This window comes from Cannabis sativa, chromosome 4, assembly GCF_029168945.1.
Source record: "Cannabis sativa cultivar Pink pepper isolate KNU-18-1 chromosome 4, ASM2916894v1, whole genome shotgun sequence".
Taxonomy (NCBI): domain Eukaryota; kingdom Viridiplantae; phylum Streptophyta; class Magnoliopsida; order Rosales; family Cannabaceae; genus Cannabis; species Cannabis sativa.
Window position 1 is genome coordinate 2,988,463 of NC_083604.1, and position 27,985 is coordinate 3,016,447.

The 27,985-nt window shown below is 32.2% G+C and overlaps 3 protein-coding genes across 3 annotated transcripts; all 3 read right to left on the reverse strand.

Moving 5' to 3' along the window:
- Positions 1–13,459: 13,459 nt before the first annotated feature.
- Positions 13,460–14,005, reverse strand: LOC115712613 (uncharacterized). Its single transcript, XM_030640918.2, has one exon. It carries the CDS (start codon positions 14,003–14,005, stop codon positions 13,460–13,462), a length of 546 nt encoding a protein of 181 aa, XP_030496778.2.
- Positions 14,006–16,925: 2,920 nt separating this feature from the next.
- Positions 16,926–17,468, reverse strand: LOC133036586 (uncharacterized). Its single transcript, XM_061113098.1, has one exon. The coding sequence runs from the start codon at positions 17,466–17,468 to the stop codon at positions 16,926–16,928; it is 543 nt and encodes a 180-aa protein (XP_060969081.1).
- Positions 17,469–19,849: 2,381 nt separating this feature from the next.
- Positions 19,850–27,980, reverse strand: LOC115712749 (nuclear pore complex protein NUP155). The gene is made up of 13 exons (XM_030641100.2): positions 27,573–27,980; positions 27,280–27,449; positions 25,930–26,056; positions 25,572–25,834; positions 23,637–25,281; positions 23,345–23,557; positions 23,019–23,266; positions 22,511–22,925; positions 22,101–22,297; positions 21,571–21,925; positions 21,166–21,384; positions 20,724–21,052; positions 19,850–20,444 (listed from the first exon to the last, which is right to left on the reverse strand). The coding sequence occupies exons 1-13, from the start codon at positions 27,729–27,731 to the stop codon at positions 20,327–20,329; spliced, it is 4,458 nt and encodes a 1,485-aa protein (XP_030496960.2). The 5' UTR covers positions 27,732–27,980; the 3' UTR covers positions 19,850–20,326.
- Between the last annotated feature and the right edge of the window lie 5 nt (positions 27,981–27,985).

The following is a 27,985-nucleotide window of genomic DNA, read 5'->3' on the forward strand; positions in this document are numbered from 1 at the left end:
CTGCAATGGCGTGAGTTTCTTCTGCACAAAACTATTAGCAGCCACAACAACCTGACCTTCATGATCCCGAACGACTGAACTAAGCCCAGCTATGCCTTCCCCAACCTTGACCCCTGCATCCACATTGATTTTAAAAGAGCCTCGCCTAGGTGGAGTCCATCTTGCCTCTTCTCTCGGCTGTCCAGCTTGATTCGACACATTACTCTCTCTAAATTCATGAAGGAACTTGTTGCACCATTCTAATATTGCACTAGCTTGAGGCTTGTGTCCCCCATGATTAACCGAGTTGCGAATATACCAAAGGTTCCAAGATAGAACCAGAAAAAATTCAAATTCATCCTTAGCGAAAGAACTTGAAATTCGCATGAGGAATGCAAGCACATCCTCTCGGCCTTGTCGCTGTATTTTCCCATAAAACCCAGCTCCATTCCAAACCTCTCGGTTAACTCTACAACCCCATAGTGCATGAAAAACATTCTCATACGCACCTGTAGAACACCGCTTACAATAAGGTTATACCTGCATATGCCGATGAGCAAGAGCTGAATTAGTAGGAATCCATGAATGAGCTATCTTCCAAACAAAGTGTTTCACCTTCGGCGGAAGTTTCAGCTTCCAAAGCTTGCTCCACCACTTCTCAACAGCTTGCGTATCGGACTGTACATCTCTCACTTGTAAGGCAGCCGCCATACGATATACACTGCAAACGGAATACACCCCATCCTTACTATAATGCCATAGTATTTTATGTTCAATATCCCATTCAGTAGTAGCCATTCCCAAAATTAATTCAGCATCTGTTGGATTGAAGACAGCTCGAATAAACTCCTCATCCCATTCCCCGTTACCTTTCTTCAAATCAATGACATATAACTGATCCGGTAGAGGCGGTTTATCATATATCTTAAAAGTTACAGGGCGTAACAGCCAAGGATCTTCAATTACTCTAACAGAATTGCCATTACCAATCCTCTATCGATACCCTTTTTGAATAACCTTCTTCCCCCAAACCAAACTTCGCCAAACAAATGACGCATGATTCCCACTTTTTGCCTCCACCACCCCACCATTTGGGTAATAGCTTGCTTTCAACACTCGGCTACATAAAGAATCCGGAAACCGTATGCACCGCCAAACTTACTTAGCTAGAAGAGCTTGGTACTAACAAAATATCTTAAATGACTATGATATACATTCTCATGTAAAAAAAATTAAGATTAAAACTATAATTTCAAAAACACAAAGAGGGTGACATTATGAAATATACATAAATCTTTTAGAACAATAATAAAAATGAGAAAAAAAAAAAAGTATGTGATACGGTTTAAACTGTAATTATTAAATTTAAAAACTTTAAATTGCAACGTAATGTACAGTTTGGCAAAAAAAAATGCAATCCACAATTACACCATTAAAACATTTCAAATCACATTTTGTATGTAGTACGTAAAGTTGTAAAGTGCGAGCAATTTGTACAATGTGGACAGTTTAATAAACATTGTTCGTGTTTGATATCAAAGTTTAACTTGATGGATTTTATTTGAGTGAATACGAAATTAGAGGAATCACAAATTCAATTATTTAAAAAATTTGTCCACAAATAAATTTAAAAGTGGGAACCAACTAATCATATATCTTCCACTTAAATTATACCAAATATAAATTTAGTATTACATTTGTCATTCCCAAAAACCCAAAATAAAAATAAAAATAACACATTGTTTTGGTTTTACATAGAGAATGAAACAACAAAAATGATTATTTTAGCTGAAACTAATGTTAAATTTAAATATGTGTAATTGGATTTCACGAAGAAGAGAAATTTACTTGTTACTTCTTTAAAATTTGAAGGATCTCTTTTTAGAAATAAATAAAATAAGAATTTAATTATGGCTCATTATTTTAGGAAAATTTGATTTTTTATGCTTACATTTGTTTAAATTTTTTTTTTCTAAACAAATAATAACTAATATTTGTTGGATATGACAACTTTTATGATATCCCTAAAATACCCCCATTTACACCATCGGACCACCCATCAGGCCACCCATCGGACCACCCATCGGACCACCCATTGGACCACCATCAGACCCATTGGACCAGATCTGCTACCAATTTTTTTTTTATGTTTTTGTACATACAAAAGTAGCATCAGGTGACCATCGGACCACCATCGGGCCACCATCGGACCCCATCGGACCCCATCGGACTACCATTTTTTTTTTAAATGTTTTTGCACTAAAAAAAAGTATGGGAAATTTGAGAGAGGTATTTTTGGGTTTTAGATAAAGTAGTCATATATTTTCAATAGTGATATGTATTAGTTTAGAAATAAAATATTAGGTATATGTAAGTATAGAAAATTAAATTTTTCTTATTTTATTTTATTATGTGCGCAATTAATAGACTACTGTTTATTATACTTGTTACAAAAATTAATAAATAAAAATAAAACAAAGTAATAGTTATAATATCAATATAGGATTCCTTACTTATGGTTTTTATTATTTTCTTGTATTCATCTCATTTGTTTATATATGTATGCTTGGAATCTTTGGATATGGTTGAAAATTAGGAACAAGACTAGTTACATGGCATGTTCTAACTTCTTAATACAAAGTTTCATTATTGTTGTTGTTGGATTTTTTTCTTTTAAGAAAATATATTTTTTTCAAGAGATTCATTATTGGGAACATGTGTTTTTGTATATACCAATTTATTTTTTAATAACTGTGCAGTAACAAAGAAAAAATAGAAATAAATTGTGCAAATTTAAAACTTGACACAAGAGAATTATATGTGGTATCATTATTCTTTCAAGCATTACTAATTCACTATAGAGAATGAAATAAATTAATAAAGTTAGGGGTGTTCATTGGATCACATCTTATGGATTTGGACTTATCCGATCCAATCCAATCCAATTGAATTGAGTCATCCGATCCAATCCGATCCAATGGATGTATTGGATTGGATCGGTTCCATCCATTGGATGCTTTAACTGGTTTTTATTGGATTGGAATAGATCCATCCAATGGATCAATTGATGAATCCAATCCATTTTAGCCACTATTTAGGCTGATTTCATTAAAAAAAATATATGAAAAAACATAATTTAAAACCTAATAATCCAACATAGATAATAAACAATAGTTTAATCCAAATCCAACCTAATTTTCATGATGCCATAATAAAAATATAACACAAATCTAACTTAATAAGCAAAAGTCTTAATATGTGTGCAGGTGCACAGTAAAATATATTAATAATTAATATATTTTTTTAAAACAAAATAATTAAATATGTAAATTATAAATATTAAATATGATTGGATGGACATTGGATGATATTGGATTGGATCGGTTCGGTTATCCATTGGATCGGATGTCTCATCCAACATCCGATCCGATCCAATTGGATTTTTTAAATTTGCATCCGATCCGATCCAATTATGATTGGATATCCGATTCTATTAGATCGGTTGGGATTGGATCGGATGACTTTCTACACACCCCTAAATAAAGTATCAAATATTACAAAAACAATTGACTTAAATAAATTTAAATTTTCTCATGTTTGTCGCAATCCTTTGTAATGCACTTTGCCAATATAAAATTTGAACACCACTAACGATGAAATCCCTTCAACTTTTGATGAGTATGTGCTTACTTCATTTTGAAATAAGTTTTGGAGAAGTCTTTGACTTGTTCAACAAAACTCTTTACTATATTCTAAGAATTGTGAAAGAACAATAATATAAAGACTAAAACCTAACATAATACTTTAGGTTTTCACACGAGAAACTATCTTAATACAAAGATAAAAAAAATGAAATTAAAAGAGTTGAGAACGTTTAATTATTCTTATAAGTCCTATTTGCAGAACAAAGATATTTTAGAGATAGCCACAAACATGTTTTCAAAGCTATATTCATAGCAAAAATAAATCAATTAAGCAAATTTTCCATAAACAAAATTCCTTCTATTTTATGAAAACTAACCTAAATGAATAAAATGAGAGCCATTAATACAAAATTAAGACAAGAAAATCATATTGACAAAAAAAATGTCTTTGGTAGATTTTAGTTACACACATAATATTTATTTAATTACCAAAACTCTATCTTGAGATTATGGCTTGGTACCTATAAGTGTAATATGAATTCCTGAAATCACTCACAAAATACACACAAATAAGTAATGTAGGACATAACACACATGCCTATTACTGTTAATTTTGCTCTATGAGTCATATCTTCATTTAATGAATTTTGTCCAATTTACCTATTAATTTTCATTTTCTTTTGAGAGAAAAAAATTGAGTTTTTTCAAAACCAAAAATAAAGGTTCATTAAATGTGTTGCATTAAATGTGTTAAACCCATATGTACAATGTTTTTAGCATATTCCAAATTCAAGATTTTGATAATTTCTCAATTATTTTACAATTAATATGTTAGTTCAATATCTTTTTCTATTCAATTATTGGATGAGAAAAATTAAAATTGGGAACCAGTTTCCAGTTTGGTGAATCTCTGAATTGTTTCGCGATTGGGATTGGATGAAGAAGGATAAGAATGGCCCAGCTTATGGAATCGATAGAGAGGAACGACCGAGCAACAACCCATTTCAGCAACAACCCGTCAACCCAGGCTCAGCCACTCTTTCGATCAACAGGGCCCTGTGATTATTCGTTTCGTTTCGATCATCAACCCAGAAATCAAGAAAGGGGTGAGATCTGGATCGTAGAGAAAGAGAGCGACGCGATCTGAGATCAGAGATGGTAACTCTTGAGACTCCCTGGTCCATATCCTTTCTTGTTGTTGTGATGTCTTCCATTGCCATTAAAAGCCATAACAGTTGTTTGAATTATGAAAATGGCGATGAAAGCCAAGATCATGAAGTCCAGAAACTTAGCCATGGCTATTTTTTCCGAGAAAAAAGAGAAAAGCTTTGAAAGGCAGAGAAAAGCTTTTTTAAAATCAAATTGTAGTGTTTTTAGACATAAGTCTAATACTCGAGACATGTGGCACTCTTGGATTGGACAAGTTCAATTGTTAGTTTTGTTAGTTGGTTTAGGAGGGAAAATTCTCTTATGTACTGCACCTATATAAACACTAAACCTGAGACAATTTGGTAAGACCAATTCGAGAGAAACACTAGATCAGAGAGAGAGAGAATTGAGATTGAGTGGCTGGGAGGATCAGGAGCTAGACTCCTTTGTAATTGATCTTTCTGTTGTGATCAACACTTGTATTCATCTCTGATTAATCAATGAAGAAGTATGTTGATTGTTTCCCGAGGATGTAGGCATAGATTGCATTGATCTATGTTCGAACCTCGTAAAAGAAAGGTGCCATTTATCTGTTCATAGTTCTTTAATTGCTGATTGTTTTATGTTCATATTGGTTCGAATTTTATTACTGGTTTTGGACTGCATTTTCAGTTTCTGGTTTATGTTAATTTGTTCTTTGTTGTGTGTTCTTGAATGAGGTGAATTGTGGATTCACCACAAATGGTATCAGAGCTTGGTGAAGGAAAGAATTGACATTCAAGAACCGGTTCAAGACTCAAAGAACTCAACCTGAAAATGTCATCAGCAAGATTCGAAGTTGACAAGTTCACAGGGACAAACGACTTCAGCTTATGGAGAATCAATATGAAAGCTTTGCTTGTTCATCAGGGAATTTCAGAAGCTATCGAACCTACTCAACTTGCAGAACTAACAGATGTAAAGATCAAAAGAGACACAGAATCAAAAGCTCACAGTGCCATTTTACTAAGTCTTGGAGATGAAGTCCTGAGAGAAGTATCAAATGAAACTACTGCCTCTGGTTTGTAGATTAAACTTGCTTCCATCTACTTGAAGAAATCCCTAGCCAACAAATTGTACCTGAAGAAAAAGCTCTATGCAATGAGAATGGATGAAAGCAAAGAATTAAGATGTCACCTTGATGAATTCAATAGAATAGTTCTTGATTTGAACAACATAGGTGTTAAGATCGAGGAAGAGGATCAAGCAATTATTTTGCTGAGTTCTCTACCTAAAACCTATGAGCATTTTGTAGACACTATTCTCTATGGAAAAGACACATTGACAATGTCAGAGGTAAAAGCTGCACTCAACTCAAAGGAAATTCAAAAGAAAACTGGTGACAGGGGAGATTCGAATGGTGATAGCCTTTACATTGGAAGAGGAAGATCTGACAAGAGAGAATTCAAGAATAAGTTCAGAAGCAGTAGTCAATCCAAGAACAAATCAAAATTCAAGAGTGGGAAATTCTGTTACTATTGCAAGAAAGAAGGACACTTTCGAGATGAATGTAGGGCATTAAAGGCAAAGAATGCTAGAGGTAAAAGTAAAGAGAGAGGTGAAACTAATGTTGCAGAAGATGGATACGAATCAGCAGATGTATTGGTGGTTTCTAGCAAGGAATCAGGCAAAGAGTGGATATTAGATTCTGGGTGCTCATTTCACATGACACCTCACAGAAATCTGTTCTGTGAATTCAGGGATATACAAGGTGGAAATGTACTCTTAGGAAACAACAAAGCCTGTCAGATCAAAGGAATTGGATCTGTGTTGTTCACCATGCATGATGGCATCAAAAGGACAATCAAGAATGTCAGGTATGTCCCTGAACTTAAGAGAAACTTACTGTCTATTGGAGAATTAGCTGCTAGTGGATGTTCTATTAAGATTGATGAGTCTCTCAGAGTAATAAAAGGCTCACTTGTGGTCATGAAAGGTGATATCAGAAATGGTATCTATGTTCTTAATGGAAAGGCAGTTTTGGGAACAGCAAATGCTGCTGTAAATGACAGTACTGGGGACAAAACTAGAATGTGGCACTTGAGATTAGGGCATGTGAGTGAAAGAGGTCTAATTGAACTAGACAAGCAAGGTCTGTTAAGGGATAAGTTGAATGGAAAATTGGAATTTTGTGAAGAGTGTGTATTAGGAAAGAGTTGTAGGGTAAAGTTCCCTACTGGCATGCACATCACCAAGGAACCACTCAACTATGTGCATTCAGATCTGTGGGGGCCATCAAGGACACAAACTCTTGGAGGTGCCAATTACTTCATGAGCATCATTGATGATTTCAGTAGGAAGGTTTGGGTTTTCATGTTGAGAAACAAGAGTCAAGCTTTGGAAACTTTCAGCAATTGGAGAAAGCTCATGGAAACCAAACAAGTAGAAAACTAAAGGTTTTGAGGACAGACAATGGATTGGAATACTACTCAGATGAATTCAAGGATTATTGTGCCAAGACTGGAATCAAGAGACACAAATCAGTGATCAAGACACCTCAACAGAATGGCTTGGCTGAGAGAATGAACAGAACCATTCTAGAGAGAGTCAGATGTATGCTGGAGGGTGCAGGATTGCAGAAACATTTTTGGGGTGAGGCAGTGAAGACTGCATGCTATTTAATCAACATGTGTCCCTCTGTTGCATTAAATTTCAAAACACCTCAAGAGATGTGGACTGGAAACAAACCAAACTATGATCACCTAAAGGTTTTTGGTTGTCTTGCCTATGCTCATGTTAGACAAGACAAACTTGAACCTAGGGCCTTGAAATGCTTATTCCTAGGTTATCCAGATGGTGTGAAAGGATATAAGCTTTGGTGTTTGGAAGAAGGTTATAAGAAATGCATTATTAGTAGAGATGTAGTGTTCAAAGAGAATGAAATGGCTATGAAACCTGATCAGAATTCAATTTTGAATAGAAGGGTACACGTTCAGGTGGATCAAGATGAACCAAGTCACAACTGTGATACACCAGAAGCTTCATTGCCAGAAATTGGGGAAGCTCGAATTGAGTCTGATGATGACATTGTCAATCAAGAAAATCTAACTGATTACCAACTTGCAAGGGACAGAGAAAGAAGGCAAGCAAAAGCCCCAGATAGATTTGGTTATGCAGATTACTCTGCTTCAGAATGTACTGCTTTTGCTTTTGCTGCTGCAGAAGAGATTGAAAACTCTGAACCTCTCAGTTATACTAAAGCAGTTCAAGGTAAGGCTAGAGAAAAATGGTTAATGGCTATAAATGAAGAAATGAACTCTCTGATCAAGAACAAGACATGGATAGTGGTTAAAAGACCTAAAGGGCAGAGAATCATAGGATGCAAGTGGATATTCAGGGAAAAAGAAAGTGACAATGGAACTGGCAAGGTCAGGTACAAGGCAAGACTTGTAGCAAAGGGATTTAGTCAAAAAGAAGGTATAAATTACAATGATATCTTCTCCCCTGTTGTCAAACAAACATCAATAAGAATCATGATGGCTCTGGCTGCTAAATTCGATTATGAGGTGGATCAAATGGATGTCAAAACTGCATTTTTGCATGGTATGCTAGATGAAGAAATTTACATGGCCATTCCAGAAGGGTTAGAAGTTGAAAACTCAGAAGACAAAGTGTGTCTACTCAAGAAATCCTTATACGGCCTCAAGCAAGCTCCAAGGCAATGGAACTTAAGATTTGATGAGTTCATGATTCGAATTGGCTTTAGTAAAAGCAAGTACGATCCTTGTGTTTACTACAATGATCAAGTTTATCTACTTCTCTATGTAGATGATATTTTGATCATAGGTAAACTAAGGAGTGAAGTTGACAAAATCAAGATGAAACTGAGTAGTGAATTCGACATGAAAGATCTAGGGAGAGCAAACAAGATACTGGGAATTGACATTATCAGAAAGAGACTAGAATATATCATGCTATCTCAGAAGAATTATCTTCAAAAGGTCCTAGATAAGTTCAGCATGGACAAGGCTAAACAGGTAACATCTCCTATTGCTCCTCATTTCAAACTTACACAAACTCAGTCACCTAAAACTGAAGTAGACAAAAGATTCATGGATAACATACCATATGCATCATGTGTTGGGAGTCTTATGTACTCTATGGTGTGCACAAGACCAGATTTGGCCTATGCAATGAGTGTTGTAAGTAGGTTCATTGCCAATCCTGGCACTGAACACTGGGCAGCAGTCAAATAGACTCTCAGATATGTCAAGGGAACCTTGGACATTGGCTTAAAATTTCACAAGGACAACATTTCTCCCTGTGATGTCACTGGCTATGTCGATTCAGACTATGCAGGAAGCATAGACACCAGAAGAAGCCTCACTGGTTATTGCTTTACAGTTCTAGGTGGATGTGTTTGTTGGAAATCCAATCTACAAAAGGTGGTTGCACTATCTACAACTGAAGCCGAGTATATGGCAGCCACAGAAGCAATAAAGGAAGCAATTTGGTTGAAAGGATTTGCCCAAGAAATGAAGATCAATGCCACTGATATCACTGTCTACTGTGATAATCAGAGTGCTCTTCATTTGATGAAGAATCCAATGTTCCATGAAAGAAGTAAACATATTGACATTAGACTCCACTACATCAGAGAAATTATTGCAAGTGGTGAAATGCAAGTGAAGAAAGTGAAAACAGATGACAACCCTGCAGATGTGATGACCAAGTGTGTGACATTAGCTAAGTTTAGACATTGTCTAAACTTGCTCAACATCACAACATTGCAGTGACAGACCTCCTCGGAGGTACCAGGAGACTTTAAGCATACATATTTTTCAGACTTATGACTAAAAAGGTGGATAATTGTAGTGTTTTTAGACATAAGTCTAATACTCGAGACATGTGGCACTCTCGGATTGGACAAGTTCAATTGTTAGTTTTGTTAGTTGGTTTAGGAGGGAAAATTCTCTTATGTACTGCACCTATATAAACACTAAACCTGAGACAATTTGGTAAGACCAATTCGAGAGAAACACTAGATCAGAGAGAGAGAGAATTGAGATTGAGTGGCTGGGAGGATTAGGAGCTAGACTCCTTTGTAATTGATCTTTCTGTTGTGATCAACACTTGTATTCATCTCTGATTAATCAATGAAGAAGTATGCTGATTGTTTCCCGAGGATGTAGGCATAGATTGCATTGATCTATGTTCGAACCTCGTAAAAGAAAGGTGCCATTTATATGTTCATAGTTCTTTAATTGCTGATTGTTTTATGTTCATACTGGTTCGAATTTTATTGCTGGTTTTGGACTGCATTTTCAGTTTCTGGTTTATGTTAATTTGTTCTTTGTTGTGTGTTCTTGAATGAGGTGAATTGTGGATTCACCACACAAATAAATATTAATTTTTTGTAAACGACTTGATATGCCTATTATTGTTAATTTTGCTCTATGAGTTATATCTTCATTTAATGAATTTTGTCCAATTTACCTATTAATTTTCATTTTCTTTTGAAAGAAAAAAAAAATTGAGTTTTTTCAAAACCAAAAATAAAAGTTCATTAAATGTGTTGCATTAAATGTGTTAAACCCATAGGTACAATGTTTTTAACATATTCCAAATTCAAGATTTTGATAATTTCTCAATTATTTTACAAATAATATGTTAGTTGAATATCTTTTTCTATTTTGGATTTTATATATTTTTCTTCAAAAAGTTTTGAAGTAGAGGAGGACAACTACGTACATAGCACATTTGGCTATAATTTTTAAATAATAATGACACCTTATATATTGCTATATGACTAAATCCTTAGCTAAAAGTCTAATATTACATATATTTTTTAGAGTTACGTGGCGAGCCACGTAAATATTAGTTTTATATAAATTTTAGTGGTTTTTGTTCAAGAATTCATTAACTGAGCAACGGCAACAACAATGGTAGATAGACCTATTTAAGTTTTTCATATTTGTAAAGATTATAAATCTAAACTTTTAATTTTCTTGATTTGAGATTTTGAATTGTTCTGATTTATTTGTTTATGAATTTATTGAAATACTTGAATATTTATTGGTTCTGATTTTGAATTGTTTTGATGTATTCATACTTGAATATTTATATTAATGAAATTAGTTTGTAGCTTTATGTTCTTAGAAAAAAAAAAAGATATTTTTTAATATAGAGTTTAAATTTTATATTGATGATTGTTAATGAATTTAGTCTGTAACTTTATGTTTCTAGAAAAAAAAAAGTATTATTTTATATGGTTTGTTAGAGAGATATGTGGCTAAGATGATTTTTTTTTAATTTAAAAAAAAGATTATTTAATTTTTTGATTTTTTTTAATTTAAAAAAAGATTGTTTAATTTTTTTGGGTTTAATTATTGGGTTTATTTGTTAACGAAAGATCAAACCTATTACCATCGTTAAATTTAACAGCATATTCTTTTATTTTTAAGGTATATTCTGTTAAACTAAGAAATGTCGTTAGATAGACACTTTTAATATATAAAGATATATATATATATATATATATAAGGTATAGGGTGCTCTTAATATAAGTATTTGTTGATAGAATTTTATTATAAAATAAAATTATTATACTAGATTATTAGTAATACAATTTAGAATTAAGTATAATTAAATAACATTGAATAGTAATTATAGAAATTTGATAGTGCAAACCAACTAAGTCTTTCTCCTTATATCTTTAAAACTGAAACAAATCAACTAACTAACAAAATATTAGTTAAATTTGTAACACCTTACAAGATGATCTAATATTACTAAATATATTTTTGTAAATGTGTTATATTCCTTGTAATTATTATGACAAAAACAATAAAAAAAAACTAACATTGTTAAGAAATAACATATAACTAAGAATTTTACCCTCCAAATTATGACATTTGTATATAGGGGTTCTATAAATTATTATTTTTTGTAAAAAATTCCCTTCCAACTATGGGAATAATTTCATATTTTCTCCCTTAGGTTGCATTTTGCTTATATTTTGAGATAATTTATTATTGTGGTAATGATTCACGCGTATAATTATAGTACGGGGCCTGTTTAAATAACTTAAGTTAGCTGAAATCAAGTATAATGATCTTAAACATTCATAAGTTAACTCTAAAATTACGGAATACAATCCTATATTTTATCTTTAGATTATTCATGTAATTATATTTTTGCTTAGAACTCAAATTATATTGTAGATTAGCTATGAATTAGTTTTACGTTATGAAATTGTTTGCGTAAATGAACGAACTGTAACCAAATGGGCAAATATATTGATATTTATAAAGTTTGAGGGAAATTCTTACCCAAAAAAAAAAAACTGAGGCAAAAGTCTATAAATGTCGACATAGTTCAAGGTACAAATTTTATTTTTAAAACAAGAAAAAAAAAATAAAAAATTATTTTTACTAAACATTTAGTAGAGGAGCCCAATCTGATCTTGGCGATTGGCGAAGAAGGCATACATGTTAGATCAAAGTCTTTGTTTTTTAGTTTAATTAATTTGGGGCTTAAATAGTGTCAAATCGATCAATATACTTTTTCCAAATTATCTTTACAATTTAGAAAAAGAAACTAAAATATAAAATACTAAATCATGTTTCATTATTTAAAATCGTCGTCAATCACTTAAACCACACTAATTATAATAACGATCGAAGTAAACAATATCTAGAGTTTTTGAAAAAAAGTAAGAAAAAAACTTGCATGGAGATGACATGCTATAAAGAATAGAGATTTGATATTTGGAGGAGATGGTTAAACCAACCCTAACTAGAAGCCATTAAAAGATATGATCATCATATCAAACATTAAATAATAACTAACAACCATATGTATAGCTTATATCTATATTTTGATTAAGACATACACCAACTTTGACTTCACACCCTTCATATCATCCCCTATATACATATTATGAACAAAATAATAATAATAATTAATAGCTAGCTAATCCAAATGTTGATTCAACCATTAAAACATTCATATGGATAATAATAACAACCTAGGAATTATTATGAGATGATTACAAAAATGGGACCCATTTTCTTATAATATAAAATAGAGAAGAGAAAATGGATTTCACGTCTTTTAGTGCCGATTTTGACATAACGGACGGTGCATCGTGGGGTATCCAAATCTTTAAGATAACCACTTACACAATAATTTATCCAAATCAAACTATATAAATCTACATATATATATATAATAAATATAAATTGTTTCAATATTATATATATATAATAATAATTAAAGACGAAATAAATTAACCACATTACTACTATGTTAATACTAATTTATTTGTGTTTATATAATATTACACTTAGTAGTTACTGAAGGTTAGTGCTAAAGTATGTAAATTTTGGAGTTCTTGTATAAATAGTTTAATTATCATTAAAGTAATATAATTTTGATAGTAAAACTTTTTAAAGCTATTGAAAGTGTTTTATAGGGGCAGTTTTAATATTATTAATAAAAAATTACAAAAAAAAAAAAGTTGAAGTTGACAATTGATTAAAATGAGATTTTCTACCACTACATTGAATACTGTCAAAATTTGTATTCAAAGGTACAATACTTTTAATTATTGAGAATTACATTGATTTAAAAAAAATATTTTGAGAATAGTATTCTACAGCGCAATTAGCTTAAAAACAAGATTTAAAAAATATGATTTTGTAGAATTAAACTATATTCTCTACCGCATCACGATCGATAGGTTTTGCAGTAACTTCAGAGGACACGGTGTGCAAATAATGCAATGGGAGACGACAAATGGGACATGTTTTGTGGACTCGAGTCCAATTAGTAATACAAGTTTGGTGAAATACATGATTGCATTGTTTCGACTCAACAACCACTTGACCTATTGTTGAATCATCATCGATTTTGAATAAACTTTCGAGACAAATTACGCATTTATCTTCTTTACGTTCCTCTTTGATCACATTTTGATTCTCATTATCAATAACTACTATCGAAATAAGTTCATGTTGATGATGATGACGACGATTATCATCGTCATTGTCCCCGTGATAAGCATCGGGACCCTCATTGTCACCGTCACGAGCATCATCGCCCTCATTGTTGTGGTCGCGGTAATACAACCAACAAAACCAAAAGGTTGATACCACCATGGACATAACCATGAATATTACTAAAACTATGGCTGTTATGCTCACAAAATTCCATTCAAATTTCCATGTAACATTATTATCTATTATTGCCATATTTATTGAACGTTGCAAATTAATTATTTGTTGATGTGTTTGATATTAATATTATATTATATGATGATCGATCGATCCTCAAAGAAAATAATATATAATTGTTTTGTAAAATTAATATTTAGTTTGATACACATATATATACATAATATTTCACTCCTAATCTTAATTGGATTAGTATATATAAAAGATATGATATTATATATTGTATATTTGAATTTAAAAGATGATATATAATTTATAATATCTGAAAAATAAAGATAATAGTGTACGTAAATTGAAGATTTTTTATTAAATGATGAGTAATAAATTAACAGACTTAACCTTTCGTGATTTTTTTTTTTAAATTAAGACTTTTCAAGAAAATATATATTTAGTCAAATAAATAAATAAATATCTGGCCTTTTTTTTTGGGGCTCCCGTAATAAAAAAATATATAAATATATATTTTTTATTTGAAGAAAATATTAATTATTAATATTGTAAAATTGTAAATGATATTCTCTCTTTAAAAGAACAAGCTTTATACATTTCAAAAAAAAAAAAAACTGGCTTTATTATTTTTTTTTTTTTAAAAAAGCTTAGTTTCGAACCAAGAGAATGATTAATAATATTCTTATTTTTTTTTTATTAATCGGATAATATATTTAAGCATTGTTGTAGCGTTTTATTAACCAATTGGATAATATTTTTTTTATTTTTTTTATTAGTCTTATTTTTTTTTTCTATTAATCGGAAATTCTCTAAAAATTATTTTTTTTTTAAGAAAAATTGCTAAAAGACACTATTGGTGTCTAGTACTCTACTGATTGTCATATTGTTATTAGTATAATTAAGTATTGAATCTCATATGACTTAAGAAAATAATTTTTAGAAAATATCATTAACTAATCATAATGCCCTGCTTATAGAATGTGTTTGGTGCTATTGGTGACCAATAATAATATTTTTTTAAAAATTATACTAATCACCAATAGTAAAAAAAAATATTAATACCAATAATATTTTTTAACACTTCTCTCCATATCTTTATATATTAAAAGTGCCTATCTAACGGCATTTCTTGGTTTAACATTCTTGGTTTAACAGAATATCCTTAAAAATAAAAGAATATTATGTTAAATTTAACGATTAGGTTTGATCTCCCGTTAAAAAATAAACCCAATAATTAAACCCAAAAAATTAAACAATCTTTTAAATAAACAATCTTTTAAATATTAATAATCTTTTTTTAAATTAAAAAAATCATCTTAGCCACATATCTCTCTAACAAACCTATCTTGGGAGAATATTAATAATTTTTTTATTTATTTTTAAAAAAGAAAAATATAGATAAAATATTTAGAAAAGATAATATAAAAGAAGATTGATTGTGTTGGCTTAGAGATTTTTGGGCTTGGGCTTAAAAAAATAATAAAAAAAAAAGATAAAATGGGCTGTAATTAGTATTTACCTTATATGTTTGTGCTTATTTTTAGTTTTATTTTTAATTTTACCACCAAGAGGAGAAGGTTGAAAAATATTAGAATATGAAAATATTATTGGTGCTTATTAGTAATTTGCAAAGAATGTGAAAGTCTATAAATATATAGTTGTGTAGCTATTATTAGATATGAAATGAGATAATAGAACTTTTTTCAATTAGAAGATTAATGTACATTTTACTATTAATAACATACATTATTATAACACAACTATATTTTACTTACTAAATATACTGACACATATTTTATTTTTATAAAACAAATCGTTCAAATAATTATACTATTTTAATTATTAATTCAAATAAAAAACTAAAATATTAAATAAAATTAACACTACATGGCTTGGCACGTAACAATTACCTAGTAGAATAAAGTGTAGCTAGAGATTAGGAATTCTGAGCCGAAATGAAAATATGGATTTTAGTGCTGATTTTGACAAAATGGACGGTGCTTTGTGGGCATTACATCTTTAGATTAGCACTTTCACAATTTAATACATAAGCTTTTTTATTTATTTTTTTTAATTTTTTTTCTATCTAATTATAGGACATGTTTCTTTCAAAAATTAAATAAATAGTTATATCAAATCTGTTTTGAAATGTGATCGGAAGTGGTTGTGTAAATATTTGGGAATATGTAATTATTATTTATTTTAAAATACTGTTTAGATATTTAATAGTAATTATATGAAGTAATTTATTTTACACAAGTTTGTAATTGTAGTTAATTATCTAAGAACAGTAATAATTCACCATTACATTCAATTCTCATATGGTATCTTATGAGCTCATGAGAATGAGAAAACATAATTTAAAACTCTCAATTCTAATAGTGTCTAGTACTTTTTATAGGTAGCGTTTTATACTTGGTTAGTAATATTCTTAAAAGTTATCTTTTAAAATTATATGAGACTTAATATTTAATTACATTAATAACGATGTTGACCGAGGTTTTCGGCAACCAATAAAATAAAAAAAGATTAAAGAGCTGTAAGAAATTAAGAGAAGGATTTTTACGTAGTTGAAGCGTTAATGAGCCTTAGTCCACGAGTCTGTATATTTATGAGTGTATTTAATACAGAGAATGTTCTTGGTGAGTATTTACTCTTCTTGCACTTATACATAGTTTGATTATCATTAAAGTAATAATTTTGGTAGTAAAACTTTTTGAAGTTGTTGAAAGTATTTTATAGGCACAGTTTTAATATTATTAATAAAAAATTAAAAAAAAGTAGAAGTTGACAATTGATTAAAATGAGATTTTCTACCACTACATATTGAATACTGCCGCAAAATTTGTATTTTGATCAAATTTGTATTCAAAGGTACAATACTTTTAATTATTGAGAATTACATTGATTTAAAAAAAATATTTTGAAAATAGTAATCTACCGCGAGATTAGCTTAAAAACAAGATTAAAAAAATATGATTTTGTAGAATTAAACTATATTCTCTACAGCACGATCGACAGGTTTTGCAGTGACTTCAGAGGACACGGTGTGCAAATAATGCAATGGGAGACGACAAATGGGACATGTTTTGTGGACTCGAGTCCAATTAGTAATACAAGTTTGGTGGAATACATGATTGCATTGTTTCGACTCAACAACCACTTGACCTATTGTTGAATCATCATCGATTTTGAATAAACTTTCGAGACAAATTACGCATTTATCTTCTTTACGTTCCTCTTTGATCACATTTTGATTCACATTATCAATAACTACTATCGAAATAAGTTCATGTTGATGATGACGACGACGATTATCATCGTCATTGTCCCCGTGATAAGCATCGGGACCCTCATTGTCACCGTCACGAGCATCATCACCCTCATTGTCGTGGTCGCGGTAATACAACCAACAAAACCAAAAGGTTGGTACCACCATGGACATAACCATGAATATTACTAAAACTATGGCTGTTATGCTCACAAAATTCCATTCAAATTTCCATGAAACATTATTATCTATTATTGCCATATTTATTGAACGTTGCAAATTAATTATTTGTTGATGTGTTTGATATTAATATTATATTATATGATGATCGATCGATCCTCAAAGAAAATAATATATATTTGTTTTGTAAAATTAATATTTAGTTTGATACACATATATATACATAATATTTCACTCCTAATCTTAATTGGATTAGTATATATAAAAGATATGATATTATATATTGTATATTTGAATTTAAAAGATGATAATTTATAATATCTGAAAAATAAAGATAATAGTGTACGTAAATTGAAGATTTTTTATTAAATGATTAGTAATAAATTAACAGACTTAACCTTTCGTGATTTTTTTTTTAAATTAAGACTTTTCAAGAAAATATATATTTAGTCAAATAAATAAATAAATAAATATCTGGCCTCTTTTTTTTGGGCTCCCCTAATAAAAAAATATATAAATATATATTTTTTATTTGAAGAAAATATTAATTATTAATATTGTAAAATTGTAAATGATATTCTCTCTTTAAAAGAACAAGCTTTACACATTTCAAAAAAAAAAAAAAGAACTGGCTTTATTTATTTTTTTTTTTTTTTAAAAAAGCTTAGTTTCGAACCAAGAGAATGATTAATAATATTCTTATTTTTTTTATTAATCGGATAATATATTTAAGCATTGTTAGGTAGCGTTTTATTAACCAATCGGATACCTTAAACCAATTGGATAATATTTTTTTTATTAGTCTTATTTTTTTTTTCTATTAATCGGAAATTCTCTAAAAATTATTTTTTTTAAAAAAAATTGCTAAAAGACACTATTGGTGTCTAATACTCTACTGATTGTCATATTGTTATTAGTGTAATTAAGTATTGGATCTCATATGACTTAAGAAAATAATTTTAAAAAATATCATTAACTAATCATAATGCGTTACTTATATAGAATGTGTTTGGTGCTATTGGTGACGAATAATAATATTTTTTTTTTAAATTATACTAATCACCAATAGTAAAAAAAAATATTAATACCAATAATATTTTTTAACACTTCTCTCCATATAGAATTTAGTGTAGCTAGAGATTAGGAATTATGAGCCCAAATGAAAATATGGATTTTAGTGCTGATTTTGACAAAATGGACGGTGCTTTGTGGGCATTACATCTTTAGATTAGCACTTTCACAATTTAATACATAAGCTTTTTTATTTATTTATTTTTTATTTTTTTCTATCTAATTATAGGACATGTTTCTTTCAAAAATTAAATAAATAGTTATATCAAATCTGTTTTGAAATGTGATCGGAAGTGATTGTGTAAATATTTGGGAATATGTAATTATTATTTATTTTAAAATACTGTTTAGATATTTAATAGTAATTATATGAAGTAATTTATTTTACACAAGTTTGTAATTGTAGTTAATTATCTAAGAACAGTAATAATTCACCATTACATTCAATTCTCATATGGTATCTTATGACCTCATGAGAATGGGAAAACATAATTTAAAACTCTCAATTAGAGTATTAATAATGTTTAGTACTTTTTATAGGTGACGTTTTATAATTGGTTAGTAATATTCTTAAAAGTTATTTTTTAAAATTATATGAGATTTAATATTAAATTACATTAATAGCGATATTACACTAAAAAAGATGTTAGACACTACTAATACCTTTTAACAATTTTCTTCCTTCAAAATTTCAAATTATATAATAGCATATGTGTAATTAACTAGTTTAACAAACACTCAATTCCACTATGAAATATTACACTCAATTTTAATTACTTTGTGGCTTTTAACACACAACTTTTTCAAAGTATATCTACTCCATAAATATTGACCCAAATTAAAAATTTACCCCTAATCTTTTAACCAATTTAAATTTATCTGTCACACTACCACAAAAAATAAATTATAGATCGAATCTGATGAAAATATTATTGGTTCGTCAATCGATGCCTACACTGCTGATATTATTGGTTTAGGTTTCGATATTATTAAGAAAGTGTGTTAGACAACAATTTCAATTTAATTTCATCCAATTTTATTAATAAATGCATAATCTAATTCATGTAACAATAAATAGCTCCAAATTTAAACATGTGTCAAATTCTTTATCATATATCAAATCGTGCCCCCAAACTTTAAATATAACAAATCGTACCACTCAAACTTTTGTCCACATTATATGCCCGTTAGTAAAATTAAATTTAACAAAAGCCTTTAAATCTAACTATCTCAATAATTCAGGAACACAATTTTATACATTTAAAAGTTACGAAATTCCTAATTACCCCTAATATTGTAATCATTTCTTTGTACATGAAACACATTATTCTAAGAAGAAATCAAGATCCTTGAATTACTAATATGCAACAGAAAAAAACTGAATACACATGTCCTCTGAATTTTTGTTTACAGCAAAATTTATAAGAATCATAAGATACAAACTACATGAAAATTACAACAACAAAAACTACCATTTTGAACCTCAGTAAAACAAAAGTAAAACACAAACCCCAAAAACCCAATTCAATTACAACAAAAACCCTCTCTCTCTCTCTTAAGAGATCAGAAGTAAAAGACAAGTGACTAAACATTTTACTCATTTTGAACCCTCAAAAGGCCAATGAAATTCATTTAATGGAGACCTAAGACATTAGACTAAACTTATCTCTAGTAGTTGAATGGATGAGCTGACAGTTCAAAATATTATGTATCATTCTTTAGCTTTTACATTCCAAAACAAATCATGGGATTGAAAGGAAAAAAACTCATGCTCAATGATAAAATTATGGAAAATTTTATTAGAAAAATTTACATTAGAAAAGGAAAAAAAAAATCAATACATGATGATACATTAGATATTGAATAACTCAGTATCGGTCAGTAGGATATGGACTAATTAGCGACTCTTCGAGTTCACGGAAACCTCTGTAAACAGCCTCAGTCTGACTTTGTGGAAGGGGCAATCTCCGCACCTCAGTCATGTACCTGCCACATTCAACCGGTGAAAGCTCAGACCAAGGACCGGGTTAAGGACACACTAAATTATAAGAATTGAAATTAGGGAAAGACAACTAAAAATTGCTACTATTTAGGAGTACCTAACCTAACACTTTGCCTATAGTAAACACTAAACACGAAAATTGAAGGAATTTCAATATTCTTCGGTCACTGATGTATAAATTTTATGTCGAAAGACTAGATTAGAGATAAATAAGCAACCCCACCTATTTAGAAACATATAGCATAAAGTAGAAATCAACTGACCTGTTTGCTGCACTAGTAATCTTATCACGAATCCCTTGATTCATAACTGCCGTTTGATCCATTGAGAATGTTCCACCTAAAATTAACGAGGCTCCAGTTGCGCTTGTTCCCATTCTCTGTGCAAATACAGACATTGCCCACTCTCTAAGTAGTGCTAGTACTGATCTGAGAAGACGCAATCTTAGCTTGGATGATGGCAAAATAGCTCCACTTGATAGCAATTGATCGTAAGTGTTCAAAACAGGCTCAGTTGCACCTTTGCAAGCCGCGAGAAGAGCCCTTGAAACATCTTCGTCCCCAACTGATTCAACCCCTGACTCCAATCTCTCCTATGAAAAAGTATAGCACCAACAAAATCAGGCAATAAATTAATCATCTACAGATAAATCATTCCCTAAAAAAGCTTTAATCACATAAAATTGCTCATGTGTGCAAAAAGTACCAGTGCAGCCTTTTCCAGATGAAGACACAAAGAGTCTAAAGGTAAACCAGCTCCATCTCCAGGATAAATGTGGGAACCAACCCGCTTGAGTACTGCACAGGCTTCGGCAATGCCACCCCTTGAAAGAGCTTGATCAATAAGTCTACCACATGTTTCTCTTATAATACTACTGTCAGCATCGCCAGAATAGCTTGCAAAGTATAACATTTCGAGGCAAATCTGATTGCAGCAAAGGAAAACCAGGACCATGAAATGTAAGTTAACTTGGAAGCTTGTAGCAAGCTCAAGCTACGGAAGCGTTAACAATTAGAGTAATACACTGATATTATAGCTATATATATATTAAAATAATGCCACTAATTGTATTCAGTTAATAACTCATTTGATAAGAATATTAAGTATTACCTCCCAAAGCTCAAATGGAACAGCATAGTCATTATATAGCTGAGTAATACTCTTCATATCTAATGATAGCTCTTTGGCCTTTTGTCGTGCATTATTTGCAAGATTAGCATCCTCAGTTGATGTGCTTTCCATGCCAGCTCCATTTTGGACAGACTCATTATTTGATGAAGCTTCTAGCCTGGAAGCTATAGCTTCCAGTTCTTCTTTGATCTTAATCTGAAACCGAAGAACAGCAAGTTTCCCTTCCAGTAAATCTAGTAGACCATTGTCAGCAGCACCCTTTGTAGAACTCACCAGGCCATTACTGGTAGTAGCATTCTTAGCTTGTAAAACTGCATTACTTAAGTACTGACACCTGAAATTTACAAGTAAAAGAAGCATTAGAAGACAATGGGCTAGCACCAAGGTTTGTTGGCTCTGTAATTGTTTCTAAGGATAGTAAAAAAGGATAGTAACCTAAGAATATCCATGCTGCCAGCCAGGAAAAAGAAAACACAAAAGATATATAATAATAAGGAAGATCTTTTAACCTTTGCTCTATAGTAGGTGCATCCCCCGCATCAGTTGAGCGTCTTTCAGCCAGTCTTAGCAATATATGGGCTGCAAGCAGGTGCTGCTGTTTTAAGACATAATATCGTGCCAAGAGATCAAAGTATTTTGCTTGATTGGGCAGGATAGGTGATCCAAATTGACCCATCGGTGAATTCACTGCAGAAGCAGCTCGAATCTACAAGTATGACAGAAACACGAGGATCGAAAACATAAGAATGAGAGCATACAGTGCACAAACTTAAAAAGAACAAAGAACTTCAAATTATAATATTTTTTAAGAAAAAATAGGTAGCAAGAAGTGCTAGCCAACAAATGTTTAGTTCATTTCTGAAAATACGATCTTAATGCTGGAAAAGATCAAAATTAAAATCAATATTCAAGAAGAAACCTCTTGTATTGGTTCATGGCCACCACTTTGTAGGAAAGGCACCAAATCGGGACCACCATACTCCAGTAGTTCATTTTCAAGGCCTACGTCAATCATTGCTCGGTACAAGTACTCATGAAACAATCTATCAGGAGATTTAACACCAAGCTGCACAATCTGGCATATGTATTTGTTCCGAGATGCCTGATCAAGGGCAGATTTTGGAGCTGCAGGTCTAACCGGAGATCCAAATTCCCCACGTGAAGCCCCACCTTTCAAAGACCGTAATGCGCTGACAACTATCTCATAACACATTTCACGCTGGGCAAGTGCATGTTCTCGAGCAGGTGCATCAATTTGGTCATTAAAAGCATCACCGGCTGGATCAAGAGCCTGTGCCTTTTGCAGAGGTAAGTGAACCACAGCTTCATAGAACCTGTAACCAACGCATTTTTAAATTGTTGAAGATATAATGTAACCAAGTTACACAAGGAATAGCTCAACACTTCCCTAAATCTATTCAACTGACCTTAAATCCTCAAACCGTTTGCAGACAGTTTGTAAATCAGCAGACTCTGGAACTTTACTTAAGAGATTGAAGGCCTCCCTAGCAAGATTCTTCTTCTCTTCGGGATCAGGAGTAACTGCAGCTCTTTCAAGACACTCTACAGCTAGAAAGAACTTGTGATCAGACTCCTTGAAATAGCTAGGACAGCCCTCTCGTAATCTTCCACTTATATCATCAACAGTCCCCCTGCCCTCAGGACCAGTGTAACACTGAAAAAGAAAAAAGAAAAAAGTTCAGAATGAAGAATACCAAGCTCAATTGTTTTCATTTTTCCAATCTTGAATTACCTCCATTAAAGCAGATATAAGTCTTGTAGCAATCTGGTCACCCTCATCAGTACAAACTAGCTGATGAAATGTCAACTGAGCCAACGATTGTCGCAGATTAGTGTTGAACCCCTGAACTAAGCGAGTTACATGATGCTGAGAAAGAAGTTGAAGCAAAAACAGGGCTTCACTGGATCTGAGAAGCAACTGCCTTATACATTCCATTGCTCTCACCTGCATAACCAAAACAAAAATTGAAAAAGGATGTCTAGAAACCTTAGTCCACTATAGAATATAAACTATTCCAGCCTACCTCCATGGCAGCAAGTTCGGCAGGACTATATGGTAACCTCTGTCTCTTATTGGACGCACCACCACCATTAGCCTCAGTACTGCGTGAATAGGCACCAAATAAGTTCCTCACCATACCTCGGTCACCAGCCCCCAATTCTGAACCAGCTCCATAAAGAATTGAACCAGTCAAGTCCCCTAAACCAGCAACACAACCATAAAGTCCCCTCCTCTGGTTTCGCCTAGACCGTAAAAACTTCTCTAAGGAACGAAGCTTGTTTTCCAGTACTTGCATAGCCCCAATAGATAGTCTACACATGACTAAACCATTCTCGGGAGAAGCATCTACAGAACCCCCTTTTATAACCATCACAGGAAGTTCCCATACAGGAAAAAGTAGCCTGGAAGAGCACAGGCAAAGCCCTTCATAAGCACCTGAAAACACAGGCTCGGCCTCCTGAACCACCTGACCCATGCTGAATCCCCCAGCAGCTGTCCTAGTGCTTGACAGGGCACTACTACCTTCAAGTTGTGGCATTCCAACCACTCTTGGATCCTCAAAGGCTTCAGCAGCCTTTTCAGCAACAGTATTGCTTATAAGATTTTCAGAATAAACTATCCTTGCTGCTAAAATCAAACACATTGCAGCTGCCTCACCAGCTCCAAAACGATTAAAGAAATCTTCTAAGATAGATCTTGGGGAGTTCGACTCAAACAATCTCCTGAGAATATCCACAGGCCTGTTGAACACAATTTCCATCATGCCCATGGTACTGAAAATGACAAGTCTTCTCCTTGGAAGTATATGTTGAGTTGAAAGATCCCCTCTTGCCCAAAGTTTTGCACATGCCTTTTCAGAGGACTCACACAAAGTTTCAAATCCACTATATTCAATTTCAGAATATAGAGAGTGAACTGTTTTTGCAGCATCAGGCATTGGTAAAACATCTGCCACAAATAGCATTCGCCCTTCAACTGATAAAGAAGAAACATATTCCCTTAATGCCCGATTACTTCTTGAGCTGGTTCCTAATGTAGTCGACACAGATGTTTGTGCACTTGAATCCCTACTTACAACAAGAAGAGAAGACATAGTTGGTGGGGAGGAATCAGAAAGTACAAGAGTTCCTGCAGAATAATATGATGTCTCAACCTTCAATGAAAGATCTTCATTCTGAGGTCTGCTAGAAAGAGACAAAGCTCCAAAGGCAAGACCACTGCTGACACCTAAGGGCGGCGAGGGTCTAGTCGTGACAACTTTCAGACAGGTAGGTTTATGATGATTCATGTTGAAGCCACCTAAATTTCCACTAGATAGAGAGGTTGTAAGATAAATCCTTCTGCCATCTGATAAAACAGCAACAAGGTGTAGCCCTTTGGATTCCACAGTAGTTAAAGGTGATATTGAAACTATGGATGGTTTTGCTGATCGATTTGGAGCTCTTTGTCCTGATGATTGTCTACCCCCATAATGAGTGTCTCTTTGACTGATCACATTCCTTTCTTCTGCTACTTTCTTCAATGCACCATCGCCATTAGAGCCCAGAATAAAAACCTGAAGTTTCATTTCTTCTGTTCGTGCATATAACATGCTTCTTTCATTATCAACAACCATTTCAACAATAGGGTCAACAGCTCCAAACTTAAATACATTTGGCACTACCCACCTGAAAAAGTGTGGCTGTATCAGTACAGGGTAACATATAATAATAATAATAATAAGAAGAAGAAGAATTATAATAATAATAATTTAAAGAAAAAAACAAACTTCATGGTTTAAAGCTGATGAACGGCAATGGGAATAGCAAAGTCCATCTTATCAAATTAGAAAACAGTAAGTTAATCTGACTCTTACAATGCACTCAGCTTCCATCTAGGTCAGACCTTCAAATCCCAAATGTCCAAATTTACAAAAGCTTAATGACCTCAAAACATCTTAATTTTATATCATAAATACCTTGATATGACACTTCCCAAACCAGCAGTTAAGCAAACTTTTCGGCAACGCTTTTGCCAGCTTGAACCAGTTGAATAATGCAGTTCATAGATGTGGCCATCACGGCCAGCCAGGAAAATACGACCTGCCTTAGTACATGTGATACAAGTCATAGTGACTCCATCAGATGGAACTGTATATTCTGGCAAGGGCTGTAGTGAGACCTCTGCATATGGATCTGTACAATCACCTCCTCCAGAGCAGCATACTCCTACCAGAATTAGCTGTTAACAAGCACACACTAATAAGAAAAATAAGCGAATAAAGGAAAATAATACATTGCAGGAAGAAAACAAGAAGACCGAGTAAGAATGATCACCTCAACGGGTGTTGCTAAAACTAACAAATATTGAATAGCTTCAATAAAGACACCAGGTTTTGATTTTGCAAGACCAACAGCACAAATAGCTTGCTCCTCCCCACTGTATTCTGGACACTGACCATCCCTAATGTAAAAAAAAAAAAAGACAGAACAAACATTAAATTAATGTAGAAGGTAGAAAAATATTGCCATCAATGAGGATACATTAATTACAAATAATAGTATTCATTTACAAAAGAGCAGAATAATCATTTGCATAGTCTTCGTATGCTGCATTGTCTCCTACATCGAGCATCGTATATATTATATAATGTTTTGCACAAATCAAGCGACACAAACATGATCATGAAATCATGACAATAAATATGCATAAAATGTATACTTGGATAGAAACAAGGGCACAAGCTGAACTTTACAGAAATCATGTCCATGCTACCAAATGCTCCCGTTGAACCTACAATTTTTTTGAAGGTATGAAATTTTGGCATGTCTCCATGAACATCCCAGTAGGAATCAAATTTTAAATCTTATGGGGGCAAATCATGGACCTATAGGCTATAGAAAGAATAATAATAACAATAACCCGAATCCTAATTTCCTATAAATATAACAGCAACAACTAATATAATAAATTTTCTTCAGATAAATAATAGAAATCAACATGGTGACCATATTATAAAATATTTTTCTTTCAAACATAAAATTTGCAAATAGTTATAGAACCCACAAAAAAAAAAACGAATAGCATCATTGACTTGCTTGACTACTCCTTCGTAATCAATATATAATTGACTATCTGACCATATTTACTCTGATTGTAAAAGGAACGGTCCAAACAAAATTGGCTCTTATAAACATGATCAGCTAAAAGATGTTTTTATACTTCCTATAGCATGATACAGCTTGCAAAAACATAAATTACTAATCTTAGAATGTGGGCTCTCAATACATTTGGGATGAGGTCACTCGTGGATATGTAACCTTGTCTCTTTTGAAAAAAAAAAACATCTTAGCATATGAAGTTTCTATTAGATTTTTTTAGGGAAGAGCAAGGTAGAAACTTGCCTAAAGGATCCAATCATCCAATAGTAGTTTCTTGAACTCAATTGTCAGCCCTGGTGAGAAAACTAGCAGCCTAGTTCCATTATAATCTACTATAGAAACTTCATAGCTTTAGAACTAATTAAAATGCACCATGATGATGATTATTGTGTTCATACCCTCTTACAACAATTTTGTAACAGCTCATTATACCAGCTTGTCAGCATTGAAATTCATCTTACATCTACTTTACAAACTATATAAATATATATGTATTATACAAAGCAGCAGAGTCAAAATACTCACCACTTGTCAAAACGCCATAGAAAAAGTGAATTATCAACAGATGCCCATGCCCTACGAATTTCAGGGAAAATGCCACATAAAGCAGTTCCTTCCCCACCGGCTGCATTATACCTTTCAACAAGTACCGGAGGTAACTCCCAAGTATCTACCACCTCAACTAAAGGAGGCCACTGCAAATGGTTCAAGACATAATTACAACGTAATAGAAAGAAAAAAAAAATAGATAAAGTTCAAACCTTTGGAAGTAAATAAATAAATGGTATGAAGAAAGAAGAAAATATTATTATTATTACCTCTTTGGGATGAGTTGAATAAGGATGGCTCGAGTAACGGGAAGCTTCTAGGGCTTCTTCAAGATCAAGATGAGAAGCAATTTCTCGGCCAATTCGATCGCCGACGACGATACCGGCACTGGTTACATCCCGCAAAACGAGCTCATCCTCCCTCGACATTTAGTCCCGGACCCTAAAGTTTTAGGGAGCGGGAAGGAAGTGATAAAGGTTTGATTTTTGAAACGAAAGAGAAAAGAGAGTGAAGGGAATCTGGAGTGGAGTGATTTTCCCTCGCTTTCTCGGGGACCAAACAGAAGAAGAGTGAAAAAATAGGGTTTTGGAGAGGGTTTGCGTTGATGTTAATGGCGGGCCGAGTCACAGATTCAATTCCCCAAATCCCAAATCAAAATCTTTATTTATTTATTTATTTATTT